This window comes from Magallana gigas, chromosome 8 (assembly GCF_963853765.1).
Source record: "Magallana gigas chromosome 8, xbMagGiga1.1, whole genome shotgun sequence".
In the NCBI taxonomy this organism is placed as follows: domain Eukaryota; kingdom Metazoa; phylum Mollusca; class Bivalvia; order Ostreida; family Ostreidae; genus Magallana; species Magallana gigas.
Window position 1 is genome coordinate 16,202,766 of NC_088860.1, and position 26,812 is coordinate 16,229,577.

The window sequence follows — 26,812 nt, forward strand, 5'->3', positions numbered from 1 at the left end:
TATTATTTTATCATTCAGTTTTTCCTGACAAAGCAAGGAATGTTAACTATTATATTGATTTACAATATCAAAATGAAATGTTTTTGTAGATATTGATGAATGCCAGAATATTGATATTTGTATGCATAATGGGACTTGTATCAACAATAATGGATCCTATGTCTGTGAATGTATAGCAGGCTGGCAAGGACATCATTGTGAAGATGGTAATTTTACTGTTCGTTTTTGTTGGTCGACAAAATTATGTTTGCATTTTTATTGTTAAGTTCTTTCTTCAAAATAAAGAATTTAGAAGTATATTGCAAGTAAATTGCTGTAAAAACAATATTTTAAAGATAGCAAATAACTAGTTTTAGATGGTTTTGAAAGCAAGTAGAAACACTAGATTTATTTAGAAATGTTTTTCTCTTACGTTTTATTAAAAACTTCTTATTCTAGATATCAACGAATGCAATCTGAAGGATCTATGTGAACATAATGGTACTTGTATCAATAACAACGGTTCATACGTATGTAATTGTTCAGAAGGATGGCAGGGACAACATTGTGAAGATGGTAATAAAGTTGCATTATATAAAATAATTGAATAAAAAATCATTTGTTCATATTCAGTTTAAAAACACTATTGCAACATATGTAATTGTCAATACAGATATGGACGAATGTCAACTGACAGATCTGTGTCAACACAATGGGACCTGTATCAACAACAATGGATCTTATATCTGTAATTGCGAAGTTGGTTGGCAGGGACAACATTGTGAAGATGGTAAACTACATGAATTCATTTTCAATTTTCACTGCCAAAATTCTATTGGAAATTGGATTGGTTTTTCTTTTATTTAATCTAATTAAAAACAATACAAGTATAAACGACTGCATTGAGAATAAAGTTTAAGAGTATCTTGAAATACCTGATAAAAAGCTAGACTTTTTGCATTGTTTACATATTGGTTATTGTTAATTGTAATTCTAGATTTAAACGAGTGTCAAACCAATGACCTGTGTGAACACAATGGTACTTGTATCAATAACAACGGTTCATACGTATGTAACTGTTCAGAGGGATGGCAAGGACAGCATTGTGAAGATGGTAAATAAATGACAATGAATAAAAAAAATATTAGTACATTGGTTGAAAAACAATCATTGCAACTGTGAAATAATTTATTTTTGATACAGATGTGGACGAATGTCAACTAACAGATCTTTGTAAACACAATGGAACGTGTATCAACAACAATGGATCTTATGTCTGTAATTGCGAAGATGGTTGGCAGGGACAACATTGTGAAGATGGTAAACTACATGTACTTAAATTCATTTTTTTCGGTTTCTCTTTAATCATTAGTACGAAAACTTGATTGGTTTCCTTTTAGAAAATCCAAAAAGAAATGTTGAGAAATAAAAAAAAAATTCATTTAGAAAATGGTTAATAAATCGTATAATGATACCTTAAAACCCTGATAAAACACTTGACCATTTTGCATTGTTTTCATATTTTAATTGTTGAAAATGATTGTTATTCTAGATATAAACGAATGTCAAGTGATGGACCTTTGTGAACATAATAGTACTTGTATCAATAACAACGGTTCTTACGTTTGTAACTGTTCAGAAGGATGGCAGGGACAGCATTGTGCAAATGGTAAATATTAAAACAAATAAATTATTTCTTCATACACAAGAACACTTACATATTAGAGGAAAGAAAACATACAAGGCATCAAAAGAGCAGGTTTTGCGAGGACAGCATCGTAAAGTTCTATATCTTCATGACTAGTTTCTTTGTTGATCACTTATAATACTTTGGATCTGAAAAGCTTAATATATCTTTTACAAAAAAACGTCAACATTGAAGACCATTGGTTTAGATTAAAACAGCATTTTGAAGATTTTGAATTAAATGTTAAATATATTTGAAACTGCCTTTCAACAATTTTTGTACATTTTAAAATATGGAACCAATTGCAATTCCAGACATAAACGAGTGTCAAGTAATGGACCTGTGTGAACACAATGGTACTTGTATCAATAACAACGGTTCTTACGTATGTAACTGTTCAGAGGGATGGCAAGGACAGCATTGTGAAGATGGTAAATAAATGACAATGAATAAAAAAAATATTAGTATATTGGTTGAAAAATGATCATTGCAACTGTGAAATAATTTATTTTTGATACAGATGTGGACGAATGTCAACTAACAGATCTTTGTAAACACAATGGAACTTGTATCAACAACAATGGATCTTATGTCTGTAATTGCGAAGATGGTTGGCAGGGACAACATTGTGAAGATGGTAAACTACTTAAATTCATTTTTTTCGGTTTCTCTTTAATCATTAGTACGAAAACTTGATTGGTTTCCTTTTATATAATCCAAAAAGAAATATAGAGAAATAAAAAGACTTCATTGAGAAAATGGTTAATAAAGTGTATAATGATACCTTAAAACCCTGATAAAACACTAGACCTTTTTGCATTGTTTTCATATCTTAATTGTTGAAAATGATTGTTATTCTAGATATAAACGAATGTCAAGTGATGGACCTTTGTGAACATAATAGTACTTGTATCAATAACAACGGTTCTTACGTTTGTAACTGTTCAGAAGGATGGCAGGGACAGCATTGTGCAAATGGTAAATATTAAAACAAATAAATTATTTCTTCATACACAAGAAAACATACAATTAATCAAAAAAGCAGGTTTTGCGAGGACAGTATCGTTAAGTTCTATATCTTCATGAATAGTTTCTTTGTTGACCACTTATAATACTTTCGAACGGAAAAGCTTAATATTTTGTTTTGTTGTTGTTGTTTGTTTGTTTTGGGGGTTTTTTTGGGTTTTTTTTTAACAAAAAACCGTTAAGATTGAAGACCATTGGTTTAGATTTAAACAGCATTCTGAAGATTTTGAATTAAATGTTCATTATATTTGAAACTGCCTTTCGACAATTTTTGAACACCTAACATATGGAACCAATCGCAATTCCAGACATAAACGAGTGCCAAGTAATGGACCTGTGTGAACACAATGGTACTTGTATCAATAACAACGGTTCTTACATATGTAACTGTTCAGTAGGATGGCAGGGTCAACATTGTGAAGATGGTAAGTGTAAGATTAAAAAACAAATTGTTTGTATATGAGCATTCAAAACAAACATTGCAATGATAAATCCCCGAATTCTTATCGTAGATGTGGATGAATGTCAACTGACAGATCTGTGTCAACACAATGGAACCTGTATCAACAACAATGGATCTTATGTCTGTGATTGTAAAGATGGCTGGCAGGGACAACATTGTGAAGATGGTAAACTACATATATAATTTTTATTCCTCACTAATATAACTATCGTTTTTTGTGCTTCTGGTTATGCTGAAAATAATTGCCATCTTAGATGTAAACGAGTGTCATGTGACGGATCTATGTGAACACAATGGTACTTGTATCAATAACAACGGTTCTTACGTGTGTAATTGTTCAGAAGGATGGCAGGGAAAACATTGTGAAGATGGTTATTATATTACATTCCATTAGATATCTGATTAAATTGTAAAGCATTTTACATTTCAAAGTTATAACAATCATTACATCAATGTAGCTTTTCATTTCCATTGCAGATGCGGACGAATGCCAACTGACAGATTTGTGTAAACACAATGGTACATGTATCAACAACAATGGATCATACGTATGCAATTGTGAAGATGGTTGGCAGGGACAGCATTGTGAAGATGGTATTTACAAAAACATAAATAGCATTGACAATTACCCCTATCCATATTGATGTAAATTTCATGTCACATAATCAGAGTTTCTCGACTACTGATGCATTAATCTACTTTTTTTTATAAAGACAAACAATTTTTTTTATTATGGGCTTTACTTTTTACTTATTTTGTACTTTGATAAAGGTTTTTGTATCTCTATTGATATTGTTGATATTCACTGATGAAACCTCAATATTTTCTAGATGTGAATGAATGTAACCAATACCCGTGCAAAAACAACGGAACATGTATCAACAATGATGGATCCTACTTTTGTAACTGCACTAAAGGCTTTGAAAATCAGGACTGTTTGGATGGTAAATGTTTCTATTTATATCTACATCCGTCAAAATGTCATTCTTTCTTATATTAACGCACAGGGATAAACTTGTAGTTTTTTTTAAAATCAAAATGAAATCGTTAATTAAATTGATTTATTTTTTATATTTGTAGATGTTGATGAATGTACCCGGTTTCAGCCTTGCTTCAATAATGCAACATGTTTGAATACAAATGGATCATACAGCTGTAACTGTACAGAAGGATGGGAGGGGCATGATTGTGAAAAAGGTAAAAAAGTGAAATTAATAGTTCTTTTTATTTCAGAGTAACTCTACATCTGTATTTATATAGGTTTACATGTATTTAGTTTCATACCATCACCTGAGTAGATAAAAAAACATTTCTCTGATAATTCTTTCGGTTGCTGTTTTTAAAAGATGTCGACGAATGTGAAGTGTTGAATCTTTGTGAAAACAATGGAACATGCATCAACATAAAAGGTTCTTACCAATGTATGTGTAAGGAGGGGTGGACTGGTCAACACTGTGACAGAGGTTTGTATACAATATTCGTTTAAACGCGTATATCAGTGATAAATTGTTTATTATCTTCATACATTTCTTTTATTCTTTATAATTTTTCAGATATTGATGAATGCGAGTTTCAGCCATGTTTCAATAATGGAACCTGTATCAACACACAAGGGTCTTATGAATGTAACTGTGCATTGGGATGGGGCAACAAAGATTGTGTAGATGGTAATTAAAAGAAATTTTAAAAGTTTACCTCGATCACATTTGTATTGATTTCCAATTATATATACAATTGAACTGCTACGAAATGTTTCTTTAATTGATGTTAATTTTCTCTTTTCAGATGAGAACGAATGTTACATATTAAAGCCATGCCAACACGATGGAATTTGTATCAACAACAATGGCTCATATGTTTGCAATTGTACGAAGGGCTGGCAAGGACATGATTGTGAAGAAGGTACAGAGCAATATTCAAATATTTTCAGATATTGTTATGTCTCTAACTGACCATGTAATTCTTTTGATATTGTTGGTTGAAATACCTGTTTATTGTTTCAGATGTTGATGAATGTCAAATGTTTAAGCCTTGTCATAATAATGCATCGTGTCTCAATAACAACGGATCCTACGAATGTGACTGCTTAAAAGGCTGGGAGGGACAACATTGTGATACGGGTAGAAATATCTTGACTGCGAAAATAATGAAGCTTTTTTCTAATTTGTTTTTAAAGTTAAATTTTAATTTAATTCCGTGCTAATTTGTTGTATGGTATGTTCTTTTAGAAAACAATATTTAATATAATACTATTGTACCTGTTAAAATTCCTTATAGATATCAATGAGTGTGACTTTACACCCTGTGACAACAACGGAACCTGCATAAATAGTGAAGGGTCATACACATGCAATTGCACAGACGGTTGGGCAGACAAAAACTGCAATGAAGGTAGTAACAATAAATAAGTTTAAATGTTACACTAATAACTGGCCATGGTTTGAACATCATAAGAAAATCAATTAATTAAATGAACGGTGTTTTTTAAACAGATGTCAATGAATGTGACGCTTACAGTCCCTGTAGAAACAATGCTACGTGTATCAACAATAATGGATCCTATGTTTGTAACTGCACAGAAGGATGGCAGGGACATGATTGCAAAGATGGTAATGATAAACACAAAATTGTATTTATTAGAAGGATACCTGCAGTGAGACGTCGTATTAATATAGGAAAAGGTGTAAGGAGCTATTCAAATGAGTATTCTAATGATCATTTTAGATGTTGATGAATGCGAAGTATTCAGTCCATGCAGAAACAATGCAACGTGTCTGAACAACAATGGATCTTATCAATGTGACTGTGTAGATGGTTGGCAGGATCAACATTGTGACAGAGGTAAAGGTCAAATTGTTGCCCGTAATTTTTGTCAAGCAAAAGCACATTGTCAAAGAAATGTAATCATAAGATATATGTGTGCTACTGTCTATGTTGTAGATGTCAATGAATGTGATTTTGCACCCTGCAATAACAATGGAACTTGTATCAATAACAATGGATCATATGTTTGTGAGTGCATAGAGGGTTGGAAAGGACAACATTGTGAGGATGGTAAGATACAAAATTGCATTTTTTAAAATCAAAAATTCAAAGTTATAACTTATAATTATTGAAAATGGGAGTGTATTTTAATTCATTGTTAATTTCTTTCCTCAGATGTCAATGAATGTGATTTTAATCCTTGTGAAAATAATGGAACATGTGTGAACAACAATGGATCATACACATGTAACTGCACAGATGGATGGAAGAATAAGAATTGCATCGAAGGTTATAAAAAATTGAAAAATTACTCTAATCGCTTCTCTTTTACCAATGCTATTGTGATTTTCAAATTATAATTGCTTTGTTGATTCTTTCACAGATATAAATGAGTGTGATGTACATTTTCCGTGCCAAAACAATGGAACTTGTGTGAATAACAACGGATCATATTATTGTGATTGCAAGGAAGGTTGGCAGGGACACGATTGTGAAATCGGTAAATTTCTTTTTTTTGGATAAAAGAAAATTTCAACCCCATTTGAATTAAGAATAATAATTGTACTTTAACAACCATTCTTTTCTCTTTTTCGGTAGATCGCGAAGAATGCGATTTATTTCCGTGTTTAAACAACGGAACATGTATAAATACCCTCGGATCATACGTTTGCAATTGTTCCAAAGGGTGGCAAAACAAAGATTGCAAGGAAGGTCAGAACAAGAACCATAATATCATCATCTCCTGCAAAAATACAATTCATTCGTTAAAAATAAATCTATTTTTCTCCCTATTGCTACACATTCATGTCAATCTGTGTGAGTTATGGTTTCTAAACTTGGATAAGTTTCAACTGCTGGACGTCACATGCTGATATCAGTCAAACGTTAAACTCCAAAACAAAAATAACAAAACTTTTCACTTTTTTATGTTTATATCATGTGTCATTAATCATATTTATTGATTAATACTATAGTTGTTTATCTTTGTAGATGTGAATGAATGTAATTCATTCCCATGTGAGAACAACGGGACCTGTATCAACAGTTTGGGGTCGTATACGTGTAATTGTAGTGAAGGGTGGCAAAACGAAGACTGCAAAGAAGGTTTGCAAATTAATTAATAATAAACATTAATAATATTGTATTTTCATTTGCTAAGAATACAATGTAGCTCCTGACCCTTTTCCTTTTGTTTCAACTTAGATATCGATGAATGTAGTGCATACTCTCCATGTGTTAACAATGGTACTTGTATCAACACGAATGGATCATACTACTGCAATTGTACTGTGGGTTGGCAAGGAAACAATTGTGAAAAAGGTAACAAATTTATAAAAATATCAGATAATGATAATGTTACATTTTTGTCTTTAAACAACTCGTCTGTTTGATTGCAAAATTGCTTAAAATGATTTTTCTAGACATCAACGAGTGCAGTGGTTTAGAATCTGAGTCCCCTTGCCAGAATAATGGAACATGCATTAACAACGATGGGTCATTTAAATGTATTTGTTTGAAGGGATGGGAAGGAAACCTCTGTCAAATAGGTTTGATTTTTTATGTCTATCAATAATACATCCAAGTTGTTAAAAATATGTTTACTTGATATGTGTTATTTTCCAATATATATTCATATTCGTCTGTGTAATGAGGCGTTAAGTTTATTTTCCAGACTATGGAATTATTCAAAAGGTATACGACTATTTATCCGAACCATTTACATACATCCTCTATTTAACATTATATTCAAAACGTTATATAATCCCAATTAAATCTTCCACCCCTTTAATATCGATCTAACCGTCTTTATTCTAATCCAGGGTTCGCAGTTCATTAACATAACATAGTAATGAAAACCTTTGTCTTTTAGGGATATATTTAGTTGAATGTATAGTTCATCTTTTGTTATTATTTTATGTAGATGAGAACGAATGTGATCTATATTCACCATGCGAACACGGATTTTGTTTGAACACAAATGGCTCATACTTTTGTGATTGTGACGACGGATGGCAAGGGCAAAATTGCACGGAAGGTTCGATTCTATTCCATTTTATTACATTGTTTCATCCATGGCTAGTAATATCTTATTCAAGTCTAGTGTCCTTTTGCTACGTTTAATGTTAATCTATTTTGTTAAGATGCCAATGAATGCCAGCTCATCGGTGTATGTGAAAATGGAGGAAGTTGTTTGAACACTAATGGATCATACGCATGCCGGTGTACGGAAGGCTGGCAAGGACAACATTGCGAACTTGGTTTGTTTGTTTATTTTTTTAAAAATATATCAGTGAATCAAGTAATCTTACCGATATTATTTAAATGTAATTCAATCTCAAGTATCATTTTTTTAATCAAAGAATACAATTGTAGTTTTCTTCATTTTTTAAAATAGATATTGATGAGTGTAATGTTACCGAACCATGCCAGAACAATGGAAATTGTAGCAATACGTTTGGATCTTACATTTGTGATTGCCAATCAGGGTGGCAAGGCAAAAACTGTCAAACAGGTAGAAGAGCTTTCCGAGTTATTATTTTGTTAGCTTCAAATTTAGCATCATAGTACCATTAACAATGTCTACCTTGCAATTGCAGATATAGATGAATGTACGATAGAACCTTGTGAAAATAATGGGACGTGCCACAACAACAACGGTTCATATCAGTGTGAATGTATGAACGGATTTCAGGGTCATCATTGTGGAGACGGTAAGTAACAATATTCATGTTAATGACAAATTTAAGTGTGTCCGATAATTTGATTTTGCAACAAAGATAGGCCAAGTTATAAAGGCATTGAGGAATACATTTATAAACAAGCCTGTTTTGACCAAGAGAGTCCGGGCAAAATAAAATATGTCATTTGTAAATGATCATGTCTTGAAATTATTACAGATGTGGATGAATGCATAATTCAAGCACCATGTGAAAACAACGGAACTTGTATCAATAATTATGGATCTTATGAATGTTTGTGCGATAATGGATGGTTAGGAGATCATTGTGAGAAAGGTACTCTTCAGTAGTATTTTTTCCAAAGTTTTTTGGTTTTTTAATCGTTTGAAATGACTGTTATTTGCAAAACTATGGAGTTTATACTTTGAGTTGGCCATTTAAAGAATAAATCTGTATTTTCATCAACTTTTAGATGACGATGAATGCAAAATGTTTCCATGTCAAAACAATGGGACATGTATCAATACAGTTGGGTCGTATGTTTGTAACTGTACTCGCGGCTGGCAGAATCAAGACTGTATTGATGGTAAGAATATAAATGTTAATTTTCAAAATCATATTTCATGACTGAAATACAGGTATTTATAGAATATTTAGAATTGTATTTCTTCGTTCTTAGATGTAGATGAGTGTAGCGATAACCCTCCATGTCAAAACAATGGCACATGCATTAACAATATCGGTTCTTACTCGTGCAGCTGCACTGATGGGTGGGAGGATGAAGACTGTACAGAAGGTTGGTAAAATTCTTAAAAAAGGTTTGACCAAATGTTGTTGTTTTGCAAAAAAGGGCTACCCTCTAAACAACGTACTTATAATGTTGTTTTATATTTAAGATATCGACGAGTGTGACCGTTATTCCCCTTGTCAGCATAATGGGACGTGTATAAACAACCAAGGTTCCTACTCTTGCTATTGCAAGAAAGGTTGGGAAGGTGTTCACTGTGAGAGGGGTAATGAAATATCATCATTTTCAGTTATACATCATGGTGTTTAAAACTTTTTATTCAATTGTACTGCAGTTTTTCAAATTCAATTTTAAATTTCAATTTTAGACGTGGACGAATGCATGTTTGACCCTTGTAACAATAATGGAACTTGCATCAACGAAGATGGTTCATACCATTGCAACTGCACCGACGGCTGGCAAAACAAGGACTGCAATGACGGTGAGAATTTTATTTTCTTTTGTTATTGACATTTATTTATTCTCTTCATCGGTTATCATGATCAGACCATCATGAGTAATACAAATATATATTTATATAATTTGACAGATTTCGATGAATGCACAGTCCTTGATCCATGCAAGAACAACGGAACATGCGTCAACAATGTCGGATCCTATGAATGTCAGTGCACCAATGGCTGGCAGGGTCAGGATTGCGAACATGGTACGAAAAGACTGAACTACATTTATTTTCGTGGTTCGGATAATTTAATTGAAAAACAACTGCTCGCTCTCTCTCTCTCTCTCTCTCTCTCTGGCGTATTAATCAAAATCAATGCTCTAACTTCCTTAAACGTACATTCTGATAACATTGATGTTAATGGTAAAGTGTTAAATAAGACGATTTCATATTTTATAATTTTGTTTCAGATAAAAACGAGTGCAAGTTATTTGAACCCTGTGAAAATAACGGAACATGTATAAACAACAGAGGGTCTTATGAATGTAAATGTCGGAGAGGATGGACAGGACACCATTGTCAGGAAGGCAAGACATAGAAGATTTATACTGCAATTAAAAAAATTAATTGATTGAAGTGTATTATCTACCACTTTATTTTTACCATTGAAGCTCAGTTTTATAAAGAATATTGATAAACATTGATTTCGTACTCTCATTATATGTTTTTATTCTTTGAAATATGATTTTATATATATATTACAATCTCTCTTTTTGAAAAATGAGGACGATGAATAACATGTATTTTTTGGATGTCTTAAATCAACAAAATATATTTTCTTTAATTTTACTCCACTGGTTCTTACTTTTAGATGTAAATGAATGTTTGACTGAAGATTTGTGCAAGAATAATGGTACCTGTGTGAACAATGATGGATCCTATGTCTGTCTGTGTACTGAGAGTTGGCTCGGGAAACATTGTAATAATGGTAAAAATTAGTCCCCCCCCTCTCTCTCTCTCTCTCTCTCTCTCTCTCTCTCTCTCTCTCTGTAAATGAATTAAATTAAACTTATCATTTTTGATACAGATGCGGACGAATGTGAAAAAGAACCTTGCCTAAATAATGGAACATGCTTCAACAACTTGGGTTCTTATGAATGTGACTGTGCACCTGGTTGGCATGGTCATGATTGTGAGAAAGGTAAGTTACGCTAAATAAGAAGTGCTATTATAAGAATAAGGATAACAAAAACTGTTTTATCTTCTACAATGATGTTAAGGTTTTTATAAGATGATTTAATATCTTTTATTAGATATAGACGAGTGTCAGGCTTCCCCTTGTCAAAGCAATGGTAGCTGTCACAATACAGAAGGATCTTATTACTGTAACTGTACGGAAGGGTGGGCCAGTCAAGACTGTGATAAAGGTTGGTAAAAGAGGAATCGGTTCTGTTTTTCACAATGTGTTTTAAATAATATTGTTAAATTCATACACTTTTATTTATTTTAATTTCTTAGATGTCAATGAATGTGAAGATGAAGCACTTTGTCAAAACAATGGAACTTGCTCTAACACTGAAGGATCATATGTATGCAGTTGTGTGGAAGGATGGCAAGGCCATAACTGTGAAACAGGTGCCTAACTTAAATAAATTTAAAAAAAACTTACTTAATTTATGTTTACTAATAGTACTTTTTTAAAAAGTTTTCAAATGAAAAATTCATATATGCAATTTTATATTCATTCACTTCATCGACATTTCTAAATTGACTGCTAAAAAAGATTTGCTAGATTGATTAAAAATTATATTTGACATTTTTTTATTAATCCTCTGCATATCTTGTGTTGGATCTTCGCAAAACATACCAATATTGTTTATATTTTAGATACAAATGAATGTAATATCAATCCGTGCCAAAATAATGGAACATGTGTAAATTCTCTGGGATCGTACTCTTGCAAATGTATTGATGGATGGGAAGATCAAAACTGTGAAAAGGGTAAATGTTTTGAATCATACGCTTTTGTTATTATAAATAACAATTTTATTTGATATTAAGATTTACTATTAATAAATGTTCATAACGACTTACGTTTTTGTTTTAAATTTAGATATTGATGAGTGTACAAGATACCAACCTTGTCAAAATAATGGCACGTGTATAAACAACGATGGGTCCTTTATTTGTCATTGTACAGAGGGCTGGCAGGATCAAAATTGCGACGAAGGTAACATTACCTTTAAAACAAACTATAATCATTAAAAGTCATTTTTTTTCACCTGTGTTTCATTGAAATAAAAGAAATTGTTTTGAAAATGAATTTAAGCAATGAGAATGATAAATTTACTGTTTTTGTAGATAAGAATGAGTGTCTCCTATCTCCCTGTCAGAATAATGGCACTTGTATCAATAGTATCGGTTCCTATCAATGTAATTGTGAAGCTGGTTGGCAGGATAAGGACTGTGAGCAAGGTATTCGAATGTTTCACATCCCTCTTTGTTTTGTATACATGTATAAAGATATTCATATGTAGTAAATGTCATTGTATTGCACATATCTTAAATAATGATTTTTTTTTGTAGATCGAAATGAATGTTTAGATTTGCCTTGTCATAACAATGGTACTTGTATTAATAACAACGGATCATACACATGTAGCTGTGAGAATGGTTGGGAAAGTCATGATTGTGAGAAAGGTAAACCCGGCTTCTAGACAGGGTTAGTGTAAATTTTGATCTTGCTTAAAAATTATACAATGATAATGAAACTTAAATGTTATTTTTTTTTTAGATGTTAATGAATGTGTTGTTTACCAACCCTGTCAAAACAATGGAACTTGCACCAATAGCGAAGGATCTTATACGTGTACTTGCGAGAACGGATGGATTGATCAACATTGTGAAACAGGTCTTTATCAAACACACATCGTTCACAAATTCTGATGGGTTTTTTTTGTTACCTCGAATATAAAATTGAATTACTGTATAAGCAAAAAAGTTGTTGTTATATACAATATTAGACTATTATAATAACTAATTAATACACATTTCTTTTATATTAGACGTTGATGAATGTGAAGAAGTTCGGCCTTGCAGAAACAACGGTACTTGCTATAACAACGATGGATCATATGTCTGTGATTGCCAAGATGGATGGCTTGGACAACACTGCGAAATAGGTACGCTTAAATTATAACGATTCAAATACCAGTCGACGCTTTTATGTTGGAAAATATACATGTTGATATCAGCTGCTGTGAAACATTTATAGACAGATACATTTAAAGTTTTTTATCACTTGATTTGAATGTTTTTGTAGATAAAAATGAATGTGACGTGTCTCCATGCCAAAACAATGGTACTTGCATTAACAACGATGGTTCATACTCCTGTGATTGTTCAGCCGGATGGACAGGACATGACTGTGAAACTGGTTTGTTTATATGTAACTCATTCACAAAAAAGAAATTACGATCCTGAGTCTTAATTTTTATTAAATGTATCGTTTTGCAAAACTCTTGCTAGTCTGGTGTTTTTCTATTTCTGAGAAAAGAAAATCTAATAATGAAACATTTGTATATCTGTTTAAATATAAAAAAAAAAGGGTTTTTAGAAAATTTATATAAAACTTTTTTTGGAACAGATGTGAATGAATGTGATCTATTCCCATGCCAAAACAATGGGACTTGCATCAACTCGCTTGGATCATACACATGTGAATGTGAGACAGGTTGGCAAGGACAAGATTGCCATATTGGTAAGTCGGTTGTTTTGGTAATGCTAATTATGCAAGGATGTTATCATATGCAAAGATGATATCATGCCTTATTCATTCTGTTGCTAGATGTCGACGAATGTCGATCTACACCTTGTGCCAACAATGGAACATGCATCAACAATAAAGGGTCATACACCTGTGTATGCAAAAGAGGATGGACTGATTTGAATTGCGACAAAGGTATGGACTGCAACGTTTAAAAAGAAATCAGTCAAATAAAAGAAAATTGAATTCCAAATTTAAAGGAATGTTGTATGCATGTAATTGTATTTATTTTTAGATGTTAATGAATGTCTAACCTTTCCCTGCAAAAATAATGGTACATGCTATAATGATGACGGCTCCTATTTCTGTGACTGTACAGAAGGCTGGCAAGGAAAACATTGCGATGGAGGTATACACAAAATATAGGTCGTTCTTATCCCATTAAATAAAGCAAACTAGAAAGAAAAGTACCCTTATTATACATTTTTATACTTTCTATAACGGTTTAAGGTGACTTTAATTATCGAATTGTTTGATGGACATAATAATTTTAGACTTTATCAGTACCTTAATTTAGAGAATTAATTTTATATACCATTATATTGTTATAATATTGTATTAAAATGAAGCGGGTTTTTTTTCCTGCATTTTAATAACAATACTCGTTTACAGATAATGATGAATGTACTTCATCCCCATGTCAAAACAATGGAACATGTGTTAATAATGTTGGATCGTATTCTTGTGAATGTTTGGAAGGGTGGATGGGAGATGTATGCGAAATAGGTAATGACAATGATTTAGATAAAATCTCAATAGTCCAAGGCCATATCATATTATGACTACATATAAAAAAATTCCGTTGATGCAATTTAGATAAATTGGAATGCGAATCTCCAGCGGGATCCCCATGTGAAAATAACGGCACGTGTATTAACACGCTGGGTTCATACCAATGCGATTGTACGGAAGGCTGGCAAAGTCATAACTGTGAAAATGGTGAGTGTTTGGTCATTCAACTTACAACTGCCGTTTCGTGATTATGTCTCTATCTACTTCAGATTTTTATTTTGATCTTTTTAGATATTAATGAATGTCTCGTGAAGTACCCTTGTGAAAATAATGCCACCTGTGTCAACAATGATGGTTCTTATAATTGCGATTGTGTCGAGGGCTGGAGAGGCAAAAATTGTCAAACCGGTAGATACTTTTTAAGAGTATTCTAAATACTTATATTTGAATTAAGGGAATTTAAAACATTAATTTTATTATTATCTATTGCATAAAATTAACTTTTTAAATTGAATAAGTTTCCAAAATTAGCAAAATATTCCTGCTTCTTAGCAGTCATAATTCATTGATATCTAGATATCGACGAATGTGAAGAAAATGGTCCATGTGAAAACAACGGAACATGTGTTAATACCCAGGGTTCTTATGGTTGTGTTTGCACTGTGGGCTGGCAGGGACAACATTGTGATAAAGGTTTGTTAAAAATGCTAATTTGATCGTTAAAGACTAGATGCTATTTTAGTCATATGTTATAACATGCATCATTCGTGTTGTTTATTTTCTTTTAACAGATGTGAATGAATGTTTTGTGAAGGAACCATGTCAAAATAATGGAACTTGTGTCAATAATGAGGGTTCCTATCACTGTAGTTGTTCGGCCGGTTGGGAAGGAAAGCACTGTGACATAGGTAAGTTGTCCGCTGTGCAAAATAAATATTAAAGACAACTAAGGAGTAATTTCAATTTAAATTGGTGAATTGTCTGTCTTTCATTATAGACTCCCAAGGATTTCATTTCATAGACCTGATTGTATACCACCTAATGATTACAGACTGTGTTATTCTCTTGCTTATTTTAATTCGCGGGTGAAGGGATATCAAACAAAAAATCCACGAAAATTAATGGACAAACGAAAAATACCGGTATTGCTTTGAAAGTATATTTAAAATTTTAAAGACTAATATTTCATTTTCCTTTTTTAGATTTCAATGAATGTTTGCATAACCAGCCATGTAAACACAATGGAACATGCCTAAACAACGAAGGTTCTTATGAATGCGAATGCACTGCAGGATGGACGGGGCACGATTGTCAAACTGGTAAGTAGAACATTTCTTTTAACTTGCAACTGCTAACATGAAGTTAAGTTGATACCATTGGTGTCCTCTATTGTGTAAATCCTTTTTCACGTGGATTTTTATGCCTGTAATCCTTTTAAACTTTATATGTGAGCGGCTTAGAGGTCTTATATTTATCTGAATAGATGTGGATGAATGTATCAACTCTCCCTGCAAGCATGAGGGAACATGTTATAATAATGAAGGATCATATTTCTGTAATTGCACGGACGGATGGCAAGGACAAAACTGTGAAAAAGGTAAGGATGCAAAAAAAAATATCAAATTTATTTAGCAAGGAACTTTACACTGTAAAGATGTGCACCATTAATCGTCTATACTGGTTCAGTTAACTTGACCTTTGAATATTTTAATTTATTTAGACGTCAATGAATGTGAATCATCACCATGTGCAAATAACGGTACATGCATTAATAATTTGGGATCCTACACTTGTGACTGCACAGAGGGGTGGAAAAACCCGGACTGCAAAACTGGTAAGTGTAACACATGCCCTCTCGATATCCATGTACATAAACGTTAGCTTATAAATAAGTAAAATGTGTAAATATACTGACTATTTGCAATAATTCTTTATTCATTGCAAGTTTGATTTTATAAAATTACCCCTTTCAGATGTCAATGAATGTGATGCTTCTCCTTGTCATAATAACGGGACTTGTATTAACAACGCCGGATCGTACATTTGCACATGCGCAGCTGGCTGGGAAGGGTATAATTGTGAAGAAGGTACTTTGAACTTTTACTTCAATTTTAGCTTTAGGATAAAGAAACACTGGTTTTGATTTAGCTTACATGTTTTATTTTCCACGAAGTAAAATGATTTTTTACACAATTTATACGATTCATTTATCGATCGATCTAGATAGATGAGTTTTGATCATTTGATTGTTTCAGACACTAACGAATGTACAGAATTCCCATGTCAGCACAATGGTACTTGTTTAAACAATGAGGGATCGTACAAATGTGACTGTACGGCGGGCTGGAAAGATAAGGACTGTAAAACAGGTGCGCTATTGAATAAACCAAAGTTCTCTAATTTCCTTATTGCACATTATTCAATTACTTTACTTCAGTTGTTGTACTTTAATTATGAATAAGGAATGAATTCACATGCTACTGAATTAATGTGAAAATAGCCTGGTTTTGGAGGATGAATTGTCGTTATCATAAAATTACCAACAGAAATTGAACAATTTAAAGGATTTTGGTATTTACAAGAGATTTCAAAATAAATTAACTACAAATTCAGAAGAATTTTTCTTGTGCTACAGATGTGAATGAGTGTGAGAACTCTCCCTGTCATAACAAGGGATCGTGTGTCAATAGTGATGGCTCCTATGCATGTATCTGTACAAAGGGCTGGCAAGGATACAACTGTGAAGAAGGTAATTGCTACCTAGCATATTAAGAGACAATTTGATTAATCTATATACCACACTTTTAGGTCGTCTATAAAAAAATTATATATTTATAAATTAATTTATAGCTGTAATCAAAATTTTAGAATTTTGTAATTTACTCAAGCTCCCGCTTTAAAACTCTTTTGTACAGATGTAAACGAATGTGACGAAGAGCCTTGTCAAAACAACGGCACCTGCATTAATACTCAGGGATCGTATGACTGTGATTGTATGGTTGGATGGGCAGGCGATAATTGTGAATCAGGTATAATGATTTTCAATCAAGTTTTATGTCAAAATAAGAATGGATGAATTGGTTCTCAAGATTCGCTGATTAGATCTCAAATGCTGTCGCATTGACAGATTTTATTGACACATTAAAAAGGGAAATAACTCTAACTAACTTCTTGTTAAAATATTAGAAATGAGTTATTCCCCATTGTAAATCTTGTAATAAAATACCTGCCTGTCTCATTATATTTTGAATTTTTGGGAATAAATAAATTAATTTTTGGCTATATATTTTGAAGTTATTTAATAGTTTTGATAATATTTTATTAATTCCACAGATGTAAACGAATGTGACAACTCCCCATGTCAAAATGGCGGTACCTGTATAAACTCTGAGGGTTCATATTACTGCAATTGTACCAAGGGGTGGACAAGTCATATAACGGATTGCGAGTCAGGTAGATCACAGAAGAGAAGCTTTATACTTCATTCAAATAATTAATATAAAGGTTTATCATTTTATATAAGCATATCATAAATATAATACAGACATAGTACTGCCTCGGTCCTACAAGCATGTGCAAGTGGATTAGACTTTTGTTCAGTCGATAGAGCATTGGATTTTAAAGTGAAAGGTTGCTATTTTAAGCCTATTTGTGGTTTTCCATCTAATATATGTTTTAGACAGGAATCAAAATCTTTTACAGATGTAGATGAATGTGAAAACAGTCCTTGTCAACACAATGGAACTTGTATCAATAACCAAGGATCATACCATTGCGCATGCACGGAAGGGTGGCATGGGGAAGACTGCAAAGAAGGTAAATGAACTGAGAATTAAAAGAATATAATACATTGTTGATATTAATTGTTGTTTTATATGAAGATGTTTTATCATGTTTTGATTTTACTTCTAGATCGCAATGAATGCGATAATTTTCCATGTCAAAATGGCGGCATGTGTATCAATAATGACGGGTCGTTTACTTGTGTTTGCAAAGATGGATGGGAAGGTGCTGAATGTCAAAATGGTATGGCTTTTCCCTATATAACTCAAGTTACAAACTATGTCCATTGTCTTACATGTATCTCTATAGAAAACACTATTCTTCAAATTCCAATCTTTACAGATACAAATGAGTGCTTAACGTTTCCCTGTCAAAACAATGGAACATGCATCAATAACCCAGGATCCTACAAGTGTGACTGCAATAACGGTTGGACTGGCAAAGACTGTATTGAAGGTACATGTAAACATGTTTTGTTTTGTCAGGATTTTGGATATACGATCAACATTCATGCATTTAATGTACATGTATACACACTTTATTATGTATTAGCTGTATAAAACACCGTATATATATTGAAGGTACACTATAAAATGTTCAAAAATACTGATAGTGAAATATTTATATGTATACTTGTACATGTGGTGACTGTTAACGCAATGATTCTTTAATGTTTAAAACAAATAGAACAATGATTGAACAATTCTATGCACATGCTTTGTAGGTATACTTATAATACAATAATTGTACCTAAATTCCCTAAATAATACATACACAATCAGTATATAACTTACCGATATATACTGTAAACGTACTACATTTAACTGTGTATTCTACTTAGCGCTTTTGGCGGAATGCGACTTCCGCTAAATCAAGTACATCGCTAAATGCCATGCATTTCTGTATAAGAATAGTCACATTCAGGAATACGCTAATTCAAACCTACGCCAACTTATTCAAAAACTAATTCCGCCAAATATTGTTCACGCCAAATATAATACGTTTACAGTAATTGTTTGACGTATTAATTAAACATTAAAATACTTTCTTTGGTGATTCATGCTGGATATGTAGGTGGCGAGATAGAAGAAAAAAATACATAAACCGCTTAGACGGGTTATGTAATTTTTTTCCTGCAATGATCGCCATCCTCATAATCCGCATTCGATAAACGGGGCGTGTAGATTTCAGTCTGGCTGTTTCTATAGAGTTATGGATTTACTATAAATTTCCGTAAGAAATAGAGGGAATCATACTCGGTAGATGTAAATATTTATAGATGTAAACAATCCGTCATAATTTTTTGGATTTCCTCATTTTTTAGACGTCAACGAATGTATCAATGACCCTTGTAACAATGGAGGGGTCTGCATCAACACTGACGGGTCGTACAAATGTGATTGCACGGAAGGATGGGGAGGTCAGGACTGCCAAACAGGCAAGTGTTTCCTCAAAATCCATTCACTTTCATAGTTCTTAAGAAAATGGTTTTGTTCGTTTAATTTGCTTGCAGTTTTTGAAGCCTAAGGCTTTTTTAAATGAACATTTTCTTGATATAATAATTACATGATATTTTGCTGGCTAAAGTATATTTGGTATAGCATTATTATATTGTATTATCAGATTAAGCAATTATATAACAATTTTATATTTTTATGATTAATGTAGATATAAACGAATGTGAAAATTCACCGTGTGAACACAATGGGACATGTATCAATACACTGGGATCATATAACTGCCACTGCCCTGATGGTTGGCAAGGCAAAAATTGCCAGAAAGGTAAAATAATTTATCTTGTTGTTTTCATTTTCTACTCATTCAGCTCATGGTTGCAAAGGAACATAGAAAAATTGGACTTCGATACAAAAACACATAGATAAGGTTTTATATGAATATAGTATCTATCCGTTAATGTTTCAGGTAGGCTTTATATATTATAATATAAAACATACTTTGTTTTAATCAGTTCTTTACTTTTAATGGTTATGTTATTCTTTTTAAAGATGTGAATGAATGTTTGAACTCGCCGTGTTTTAATGGTGGAACCTGCATTAATAACGCTGGTTCATTCACCTGTAACTGCACTGATGGATGGGAAGGAAACGAGTGCTCTGAAAGTAAGTACCGTGACAAAACATACAGAACTGTGTTTTATTGTTAACAAAGAATGTCTTAAATATATTGTGAAACCATTTCATGAGTTGATTTTATGACCAATATTGATCATCATGCCAAAATAATATTTGTTCATCCATGAAATCATGGGATGCCAAAATTCGTCAGAACGAGCTAAACATTTAACCAGGATTTTTGGACTCTACAGTTTAGTTTACAAAAGAATTTCAAAATGATAAAATGTTTAGTTTTTGATCCTTAAATGTGTTAAATAAAAAATCATAAATGTATATATTTATGACCATCCGTCAAATGATAACTCACGCTTCTCCCATTTTTTTGTTTCGTCGCTTTAGAATATTACTGTATTATTTATGTCCGAGTGAGTTTATCATTAATTTTTTCATCCAAAAATAATTTCAATCTATTAAATAATGAAAAATACCATACCTTATTTACTTATATAGTAGTATTTTAGGTTTAATTCTAAAAATTCTTATTTATCTGATTTGAATAATTCTTATCCGAAACCCTTTTCCGGTAAAAAAAAAATTCAAACCCGAGCCATTTCTTTGACTTTTGTCCTTTTGAAGAAAGTTTGCACCAAGTTTGCATTTGTATTTTATTTGCAGATAAAAATGAATGCCTGATAGAAGGTCTGTGTGAGAACGGTGGCACGTGCGTGGACACACAGGGGTCGTACAAGTGTAAATGCATCTTAGGATGGGGTGGTCAAAACTGTGAGAAAGGTAAGTTTATTAAGAAGGGTGGCCATATTTTAGACTGTTTAAATTTCCTTCACAAAAAGAGTTCTGAATAAAACATTCAAATTTAAAAGCTAAAATACTAAGTATTTTTCTCTACATTTTAAATGTGTATAGCTAAACAAAACAGATCTAATAGTTTATTAAAGGTAGATCTAAAGGCTATTTTGTTGACCATGCAGTCTCCTTATAAATAAGATATACGCTAGAATCATTTTCCTTGTCACCACATGACAAAATGAATAATAGGTTCACGGAAAACCGTTAAGAAATATTGATTTTTAAAAAATAGATGTGAACGAATGCAACCAGTTCCCATGTGAAAATGGTGGGACGTGTATGAACAACGATGGATCCTTTACGTGTATTTGCAAGGAGGGTTGGGATGGACCCACCTGTCAAAATGGTACATTTTTCTTTAATAATAAATTTACATCTGTACTTGTTAGTCACATTATGCATTAAGCACACTTTTCATCTCGTATATTTTTGACATTAACAATAGAAGGAAAATTGGGGTTTTGCATAATTATTTCAAATTTCAATGTTTTCAATTTCTGTACATGTAGATGTGAACGAGTGCCTTGAAAATAATCCATGTATGAACAATGGAACATGTTCTAATACACGTGGTTCCTATCGATGCGCATGCCCTTCTGGATGGTCAGGAAAACATTGCGAAAAAGGTAACTACATTAATTAAAACAGAATCTGTCATTGAAATAATATCTGTTGACGGGCACATTGTAGATGATAACTTGGCGGTCATAACGCAATTGTATTACTTTCTTTAATATATCAATTTTACTTACTAAGTGGTTGGTCCTTGCAGAACATGTAAACACTTTTTATCGGTTTGTTACTGTCTATCTATGAAAATATATCAGTATGAAGTAAAATTAATCTTTGACCTCTCTCTATATATATTTTCATAGACCGTAACAAACTTTATAAGTACAATCTAATAATGCTGCATAATATAGAAATATAATATTTATGTTCTTTTAAGTTGAATTTGATTTGTTATAATATTTTAGATAAAAATGAGTGTTTATCTCTGCCTTGTGCTAATGATGGTACCTGTATGAACACTGCTGGCTCTTACACCTGTGAATGTAAGGAAGGGTGGACGGGACAAGATTGCAAAGAAGGTATGTCACACTTCTCTTATCTTTGAACATTTGCTGGGATTTTTGTATTAGTATATCGTGTCTCTCTAATATATGTTTTACTTATAGATGATATTAATTAATAAAATATTTTATATTGATTTTCGTCGCAGATGTTAATGAGTGCTTATCTTCACCTTGCAAAAATGGGGGCACCTGTCAAAACACAAGGGGCTCCTTTAAATGTCAATGTACGCCGGGCTGGGAGTCTCAAACCTGTGACAAAGGTTTGTAGGATGGTTTTGAAGGATATCTTGAATCAAATCTCTCCAAAAAAACCTCAAGATTATCTTCACTTGAATTAGCAAGAAGATTTGTGATGGGAATTGAAAGTGTTTAGCATACCGGTATCGTAATTCATTGATCTATATTGCATTTCAGATATAAACGAGTGCGACAGCAATCCTTGTGAAAATGGAGGATCTTGTACCAACACAGAAGGCTCTTACACATGTTCGTGTTCCGCCGGTTGGTCGGGGTCACAATGCAAAACAGGTAATTTCTAAGACAACGCCAGTATCTTGTCATAAATCTGCTTTAACCTTTGTCGTGTAACTGCAAGTGTGCTTCCTGCAATATTACTGGAAACTAACTTTTATGCGCGTGGAAGGAATTAAGTTTTGCGAATAGTTCTCGTCCTTAGCCATTCCTTTGGGTGCAGTAGTAATTGTTGAGATTTTAAACATAAGCTTAAACGTCGTGAAATACCATCTCTATTGTTAAACGTAGAATAAACTCGTCACAAGTGAAAGTTTCTTTCCTGTAAACTTAAAATTTGAAGGATGATTCTGTCAATAACAATTCATCAACAAAGGCTATTGCCCTTTTTTGTTCAGTGTTTTGTGTTTAGTATTAATGACTTATGAAATTTACAGATGTTGATGAGTGCAAGAATACTCCATGTAAAAATGGCGCAGAATGTCAGAACAACGAAGGTTCCTTCATGTGCCAGTGTAAGGAAGGATGGACGGGTCAACATTGTGATGAAGGTTTGCTTTTAATTACTTTTCCCCCAGTATCATTTACTAGTTATACTTTTTTGATAAAATGTTTTCAAAAAGTTTTGTTACGCAACGTGGAAGAATTTTTTCTTTTTGAAGTTTTAATTCTTTTTCATTTCAATGTATTTTGAACATTTTACTTTAAAATAAGTGTTGAGTAGCCGGTAAATTTGCGGTTGAATTATTTTTAAATGATTCGATTTGCAGCAATTGAATTCGTAAAAAAAACTTTTCATATAAAATCTTTTTATTTACCAGCTTATTTGTTCTAGAGTCTATAGTATGATCCTAAATGATATACTGACTTATTTCTACATGCAAGGAATACTTTAAGAAAAAATTATTGAGATGACAACATTAAAGTTGCAGAGATTGCATTTAATTGAAAACAAGATTCACTGTTTTAAAAACTTCACAGTAAAGAAAAAACGGAACATCGCCATAAGAGGGTGCTAAACTTTTTTTAACAAGATTTCAAGCTTTTTCCCCTTTTCTTTTAAATTCTTTTATTTTTAATTAGATATTGACGAATGTGAAGGGGTTCCATGTAGGAATGGAGCATGTGTTAACACACCTGGGTCTTATACCTGCGACTGTGAACCTCAATGGACGGGCAAGCACTGTGAAACAGGTAAATATTGGTTACGGTTACTCGGTTAAAACAATGGTAATCAGTTAAATGTTACGATTACTCGGTTAAACAATAGTAATCGGTTAAACGTTTTTAATTGATTATCAGTTTATTAATCATCGGATCATATATATCTTTAAAAAACACTATTTTTAAAACTATGAGTATCCAGGATTTGTTTTGAATTAAAAAGTGTTAAAACTTTTGAATATGATCGTATACTTTCATTGCACAATTCCTTTGTCTTTGCGTTCACAACCCATTATAATACATAATAGTGACTCCTGATTGCCTCTGCAGTTTTAAATTTTTAATCTGATTTTCAAGAAATCAAATTTTAATTGCCTCTGCGGTTTTAAATTTTTAATCTGATTTTCAAGAAATCAAATTTTAAATTAATTTTAGAAATTATTATAATTTTTATTATACATTGCACTAGTAAATTTTCTTATTTCCAGATGTCGACGAATGTTTGTTTTCCCCATGTCTAAATGACGGAACATGCAGAAATCTTATTGGTTCTTACGAATGCACGTGTTCCGACCCATGGTTTGGTCAAAACTGCGAAAGTGGTAACAAGAGTTTTTTGTTTATCTAAAACTTATTCAACCATTTAAATATCGTAATAATAATGCATTAATTCATATTTTCGTATGAGAATTCTAATTTTGTTTCGTAGGTATATTTACGACAAGCGCAAGGGAACAGGTAGCGAGTAGAAACGTCAGTATCCAGTGTGACATCAAAAATCTTGCCGAGTGGAAAAATTTGATTGTGGCTCGAAATAAGGTGCCGGTTATTAGAGTATTGCCTGATGGCACTGCTCAATCAAGGTTTCACAAAGCAAGGGTAGTTGTGGAGCCGACGATGCCTGACGATGACATCAATTTGAAGATAACGTTTGCTTCTTTTCGTTGCATGGATGAAGGCTTATATACATGTATGATTGACCAAAACCAAAAAACCTCACAGGACATGGAAGCGATTGTCACAAGTAAATAATTTAGTTAAAGAAAATGGTATTCTAGTGTCATCTGGTTTGTTTATGTGTCCTATTATAAGATAACTATGAGTTCATTATAATTTTTTTATTATTCTTTCATGTTAAATACTGAAATGTGATTGGTTAAGACGCAGTTTATAATCCGGATCATGATGGATGTAGAATTCACATCATTCCTATAGATATCAGTTATGCGTTCTTTAAAATAAAGACATTCGATATGATAAAATAGATAGTGCCTCTTCTGGAGGTAAACAGTTGAAATTGACACCGTGAGAAAATCTTCTTTAGGCAAATGTCGTTGATAGGAGAAAGAGTGGTGCATTCTAAACCTTTCGGGCTTTACGGAAGATTTGATCACGTATTAAATTATATATATATATATACTAGTATATATATATATTTATATATATATATATATATATATATATATATATATATATATATATATATATATATATATATACAAATGATTGAATTAATCGTAAAAAGGTGAAAAATAACTAAATCAATGTCAATGTACATCAGTAGGTTAGATAAAAGATATAGCCATGTCGTCTTACATGGGAATTCGAGTCTAACATTATTATGAATATTTCGGGCTGTCTGTAATTTGTCTTGGTCTGGTTCGTGTAGATTTCATCCCTGTCAGTTTCTATAAATCATAAATGGCTTTCCTAAGAAATAGAGGAGAAACTACTCAGTACATGTAGATGCAAATATAAAGTAATATTTACATCTACCAAGTATAATTTAATTCCTCTATTTCTTATGTTATAGTTAATTCATAGCTCTATAGAAACAGCCACACTGAAATCTACGCGCCCCATTTATCGATTGGTCGAAATCTACAGCGACTAAAAGGGACAGGACTGAAATTTACACGCCCTGTTAATCGATTGGTCTGAACCTACAGCGACCTAAATAAAATCACGGACTGCACGAAATAATCATGATGATGCCAGACTCAAAGTCTCACAGGAGACGATTTGGCTGTTTCTTTTAGCTAACGGACTTATGTACGTTAATAGTTATTTAGTGAATTTTACTAACTTTTTATAATCAATTTATTAATAAGTTAAAAGAAAGATGTTAATATGAAGAATAAAATGCTTTCGTTGATGATTCATGCGAGTTATGGAGGTAGCGATCATTGTAGGAAAAATTTACATAACCCGCGTTGATGTATTTTTTCTGCAATGTTACTACCTTCAAATCCCGAATGAATCACCAAAGAAAGCATTTTATTGTTTAAATAAGTATTAGCTCTTTATGTTATGATGCATTCAGTATCGTAGTAGATTATAACAGATTTGTAGCACAGTACTGTACATTTACTATCATAGAATTACGTCATTGCGGTTCATTGTCTTTATGTATATCTCAGTTGCGATTTTTTTTAGCTCCTCCAAGAAACACCCCCCAATTAACAAAGATTGAAGAGCTGTACGGAGAATCCCATGTTGATTTTAATTGCACCGGTAACCCTGGATATCCAGATGGAGAGTTGAAATTTGAGGTCATGCTTTCAAATGACACAGAATTTCGACCGTTTCAGTTTTACAGCTCTAAAGTGACAAATGAGGATAGAAAATGTGTTAGATCTCAGTTAGTGAATACCACCTTCTTGTTTAACGTTGAATGGAACCAAGCCAAAATTCGTTGTACTAATGGTCCAAATTATGATGAGACGAACATTTATATCATCCCACGTAAGTACATAACATAATCATTTTATTAACTTCAGAAAATCTTTTACATATATTGGTATTTAACT

At 32.4% G+C, this 26,812-nt stretch overlaps 1 protein-coding gene across 1 annotated transcript in view; it reads left to right on the forward strand.

Moving 5' to 3' along the window:
* The window catches only part of LOC109617191 (uncharacterized), a 49,696-nt gene that overhangs the window by 22,465 nt on the left and 419 nt on the right, over positions 1–26,812 (forward strand). The window contains exons 31-113 of the mRNA XM_066069029.1: positions 90–206; positions 439–555; positions 653–769; positions 977–1,093; positions 1,183–1,299; positions 1,532–1,648; positions 1,981–2,097; positions 2,187–2,303; positions 2,528–2,644; positions 3,205–3,321; positions 3,410–3,526; positions 3,633–3,749; positions 3,986–4,099; positions 4,236–4,352; positions 4,502–4,618; positions 4,709–4,822; positions 4,941–5,057; positions 5,159–5,275; positions 5,433–5,546; positions 5,648–5,764; positions 5,880–5,996; positions 6,096–6,209; positions 6,315–6,428; positions 6,523–6,639; positions 6,738–6,851; positions 7,131–7,244; positions 7,344–7,460; positions 7,562–7,687; positions 8,062–8,175; positions 8,282–8,398; positions 8,536–8,652; positions 8,738–8,851; positions 9,038–9,154; positions 9,291–9,404; positions 9,498–9,614; positions 9,715–9,831; positions 9,934–10,047; positions 10,156–10,272; positions 10,479–10,595; positions 10,880–10,996; positions 11,096–11,209; positions 11,322–11,435; positions 11,527–11,643; positions 11,896–12,009; positions 12,122–12,238; positions 12,370–12,483; positions 12,595–12,708; positions 12,803–12,919; positions 13,074–13,190; positions 13,331–13,444; positions 13,655–13,768; positions 13,856–13,969; positions 14,070–14,183; positions 14,447–14,560; positions 14,651–14,773; positions 14,858–14,974; positions 15,143–15,259; positions 15,358–15,474; positions 15,769–15,885; positions 16,050–16,163; positions 16,287–16,400; positions 16,540–16,653; positions 16,822–16,935; positions 17,202–17,315; positions 17,482–17,595; positions 17,900–18,019; positions 18,269–18,382; positions 18,479–18,592; positions 18,692–18,805; positions 19,674–19,787; positions 20,018–20,131; positions 20,356–20,469; positions 21,100–21,216; positions 21,524–21,637; positions 21,801–21,917; positions 22,269–22,382; positions 22,514–22,627; positions 22,782–22,895; positions 23,276–23,389; positions 23,922–24,032; positions 24,491–24,604; positions 24,712–25,026; positions 26,439–26,747. Of these exons, the coding sequence (XP_065925101.1) occupies positions 90–206; positions 439–555; positions 653–769; positions 977–1,093; positions 1,183–1,299; positions 1,532–1,648; positions 1,981–2,097; positions 2,187–2,303; positions 2,528–2,644; positions 3,205–3,321; positions 3,410–3,526; positions 3,633–3,749; positions 3,986–4,099; positions 4,236–4,352; positions 4,502–4,618; positions 4,709–4,822; positions 4,941–5,057; positions 5,159–5,275; positions 5,433–5,546; positions 5,648–5,764; positions 5,880–5,996; positions 6,096–6,209; positions 6,315–6,428; positions 6,523–6,639; positions 6,738–6,851; positions 7,131–7,244; positions 7,344–7,460; positions 7,562–7,687; positions 8,062–8,175; positions 8,282–8,398; positions 8,536–8,652; positions 8,738–8,851; positions 9,038–9,154; positions 9,291–9,404; positions 9,498–9,614; positions 9,715–9,831; positions 9,934–10,047; positions 10,156–10,272; positions 10,479–10,595; positions 10,880–10,996; positions 11,096–11,209; positions 11,322–11,435; positions 11,527–11,643; positions 11,896–12,009; positions 12,122–12,238; positions 12,370–12,483; positions 12,595–12,708; positions 12,803–12,919; positions 13,074–13,190; positions 13,331–13,444; positions 13,655–13,768; positions 13,856–13,969; positions 14,070–14,183; positions 14,447–14,560; positions 14,651–14,773; positions 14,858–14,974; positions 15,143–15,259; positions 15,358–15,474; positions 15,769–15,885; positions 16,050–16,163; positions 16,287–16,400; positions 16,540–16,653; positions 16,822–16,935; positions 17,202–17,315; positions 17,482–17,595; positions 17,900–18,019; positions 18,269–18,382; positions 18,479–18,592; positions 18,692–18,805; positions 19,674–19,787; positions 20,018–20,131; positions 20,356–20,469; positions 21,100–21,216; positions 21,524–21,637; positions 21,801–21,917; positions 22,269–22,382; positions 22,514–22,627; positions 22,782–22,895; positions 23,276–23,389; positions 23,922–24,032; positions 24,491–24,604; positions 24,712–25,026; positions 26,439–26,747 (9,996 nt within the window). The remainder of the gene's footprint in view (positions 1–89; positions 207–438; positions 556–652; positions 770–976; positions 1,094–1,182; positions 1,300–1,531; positions 1,649–1,980; positions 2,098–2,186; positions 2,304–2,527; positions 2,645–3,204; positions 3,322–3,409; positions 3,527–3,632; positions 3,750–3,985; positions 4,100–4,235; positions 4,353–4,501; positions 4,619–4,708; positions 4,823–4,940; positions 5,058–5,158; positions 5,276–5,432; positions 5,547–5,647; positions 5,765–5,879; positions 5,997–6,095; positions 6,210–6,314; positions 6,429–6,522; positions 6,640–6,737; positions 6,852–7,130; positions 7,245–7,343; positions 7,461–7,561; positions 7,688–8,061; positions 8,176–8,281; positions 8,399–8,535; positions 8,653–8,737; positions 8,852–9,037; positions 9,155–9,290; positions 9,405–9,497; positions 9,615–9,714; positions 9,832–9,933; positions 10,048–10,155; positions 10,273–10,478; positions 10,596–10,879; positions 10,997–11,095; positions 11,210–11,321; positions 11,436–11,526; positions 11,644–11,895; positions 12,010–12,121; positions 12,239–12,369; positions 12,484–12,594; positions 12,709–12,802; positions 12,920–13,073; positions 13,191–13,330; positions 13,445–13,654; positions 13,769–13,855; positions 13,970–14,069; positions 14,184–14,446; positions 14,561–14,650; positions 14,774–14,857; positions 14,975–15,142; positions 15,260–15,357; positions 15,475–15,768; positions 15,886–16,049; positions 16,164–16,286; positions 16,401–16,539; positions 16,654–16,821; positions 16,936–17,201; positions 17,316–17,481; positions 17,596–17,899; positions 18,020–18,268; positions 18,383–18,478; positions 18,593–18,691; positions 18,806–19,673; positions 19,788–20,017; positions 20,132–20,355; positions 20,470–21,099; positions 21,217–21,523; positions 21,638–21,800; positions 21,918–22,268; positions 22,383–22,513; positions 22,628–22,781; positions 22,896–23,275; positions 23,390–23,921; positions 24,033–24,490; positions 24,605–24,711; positions 25,027–26,438; positions 26,748–26,812) is intronic.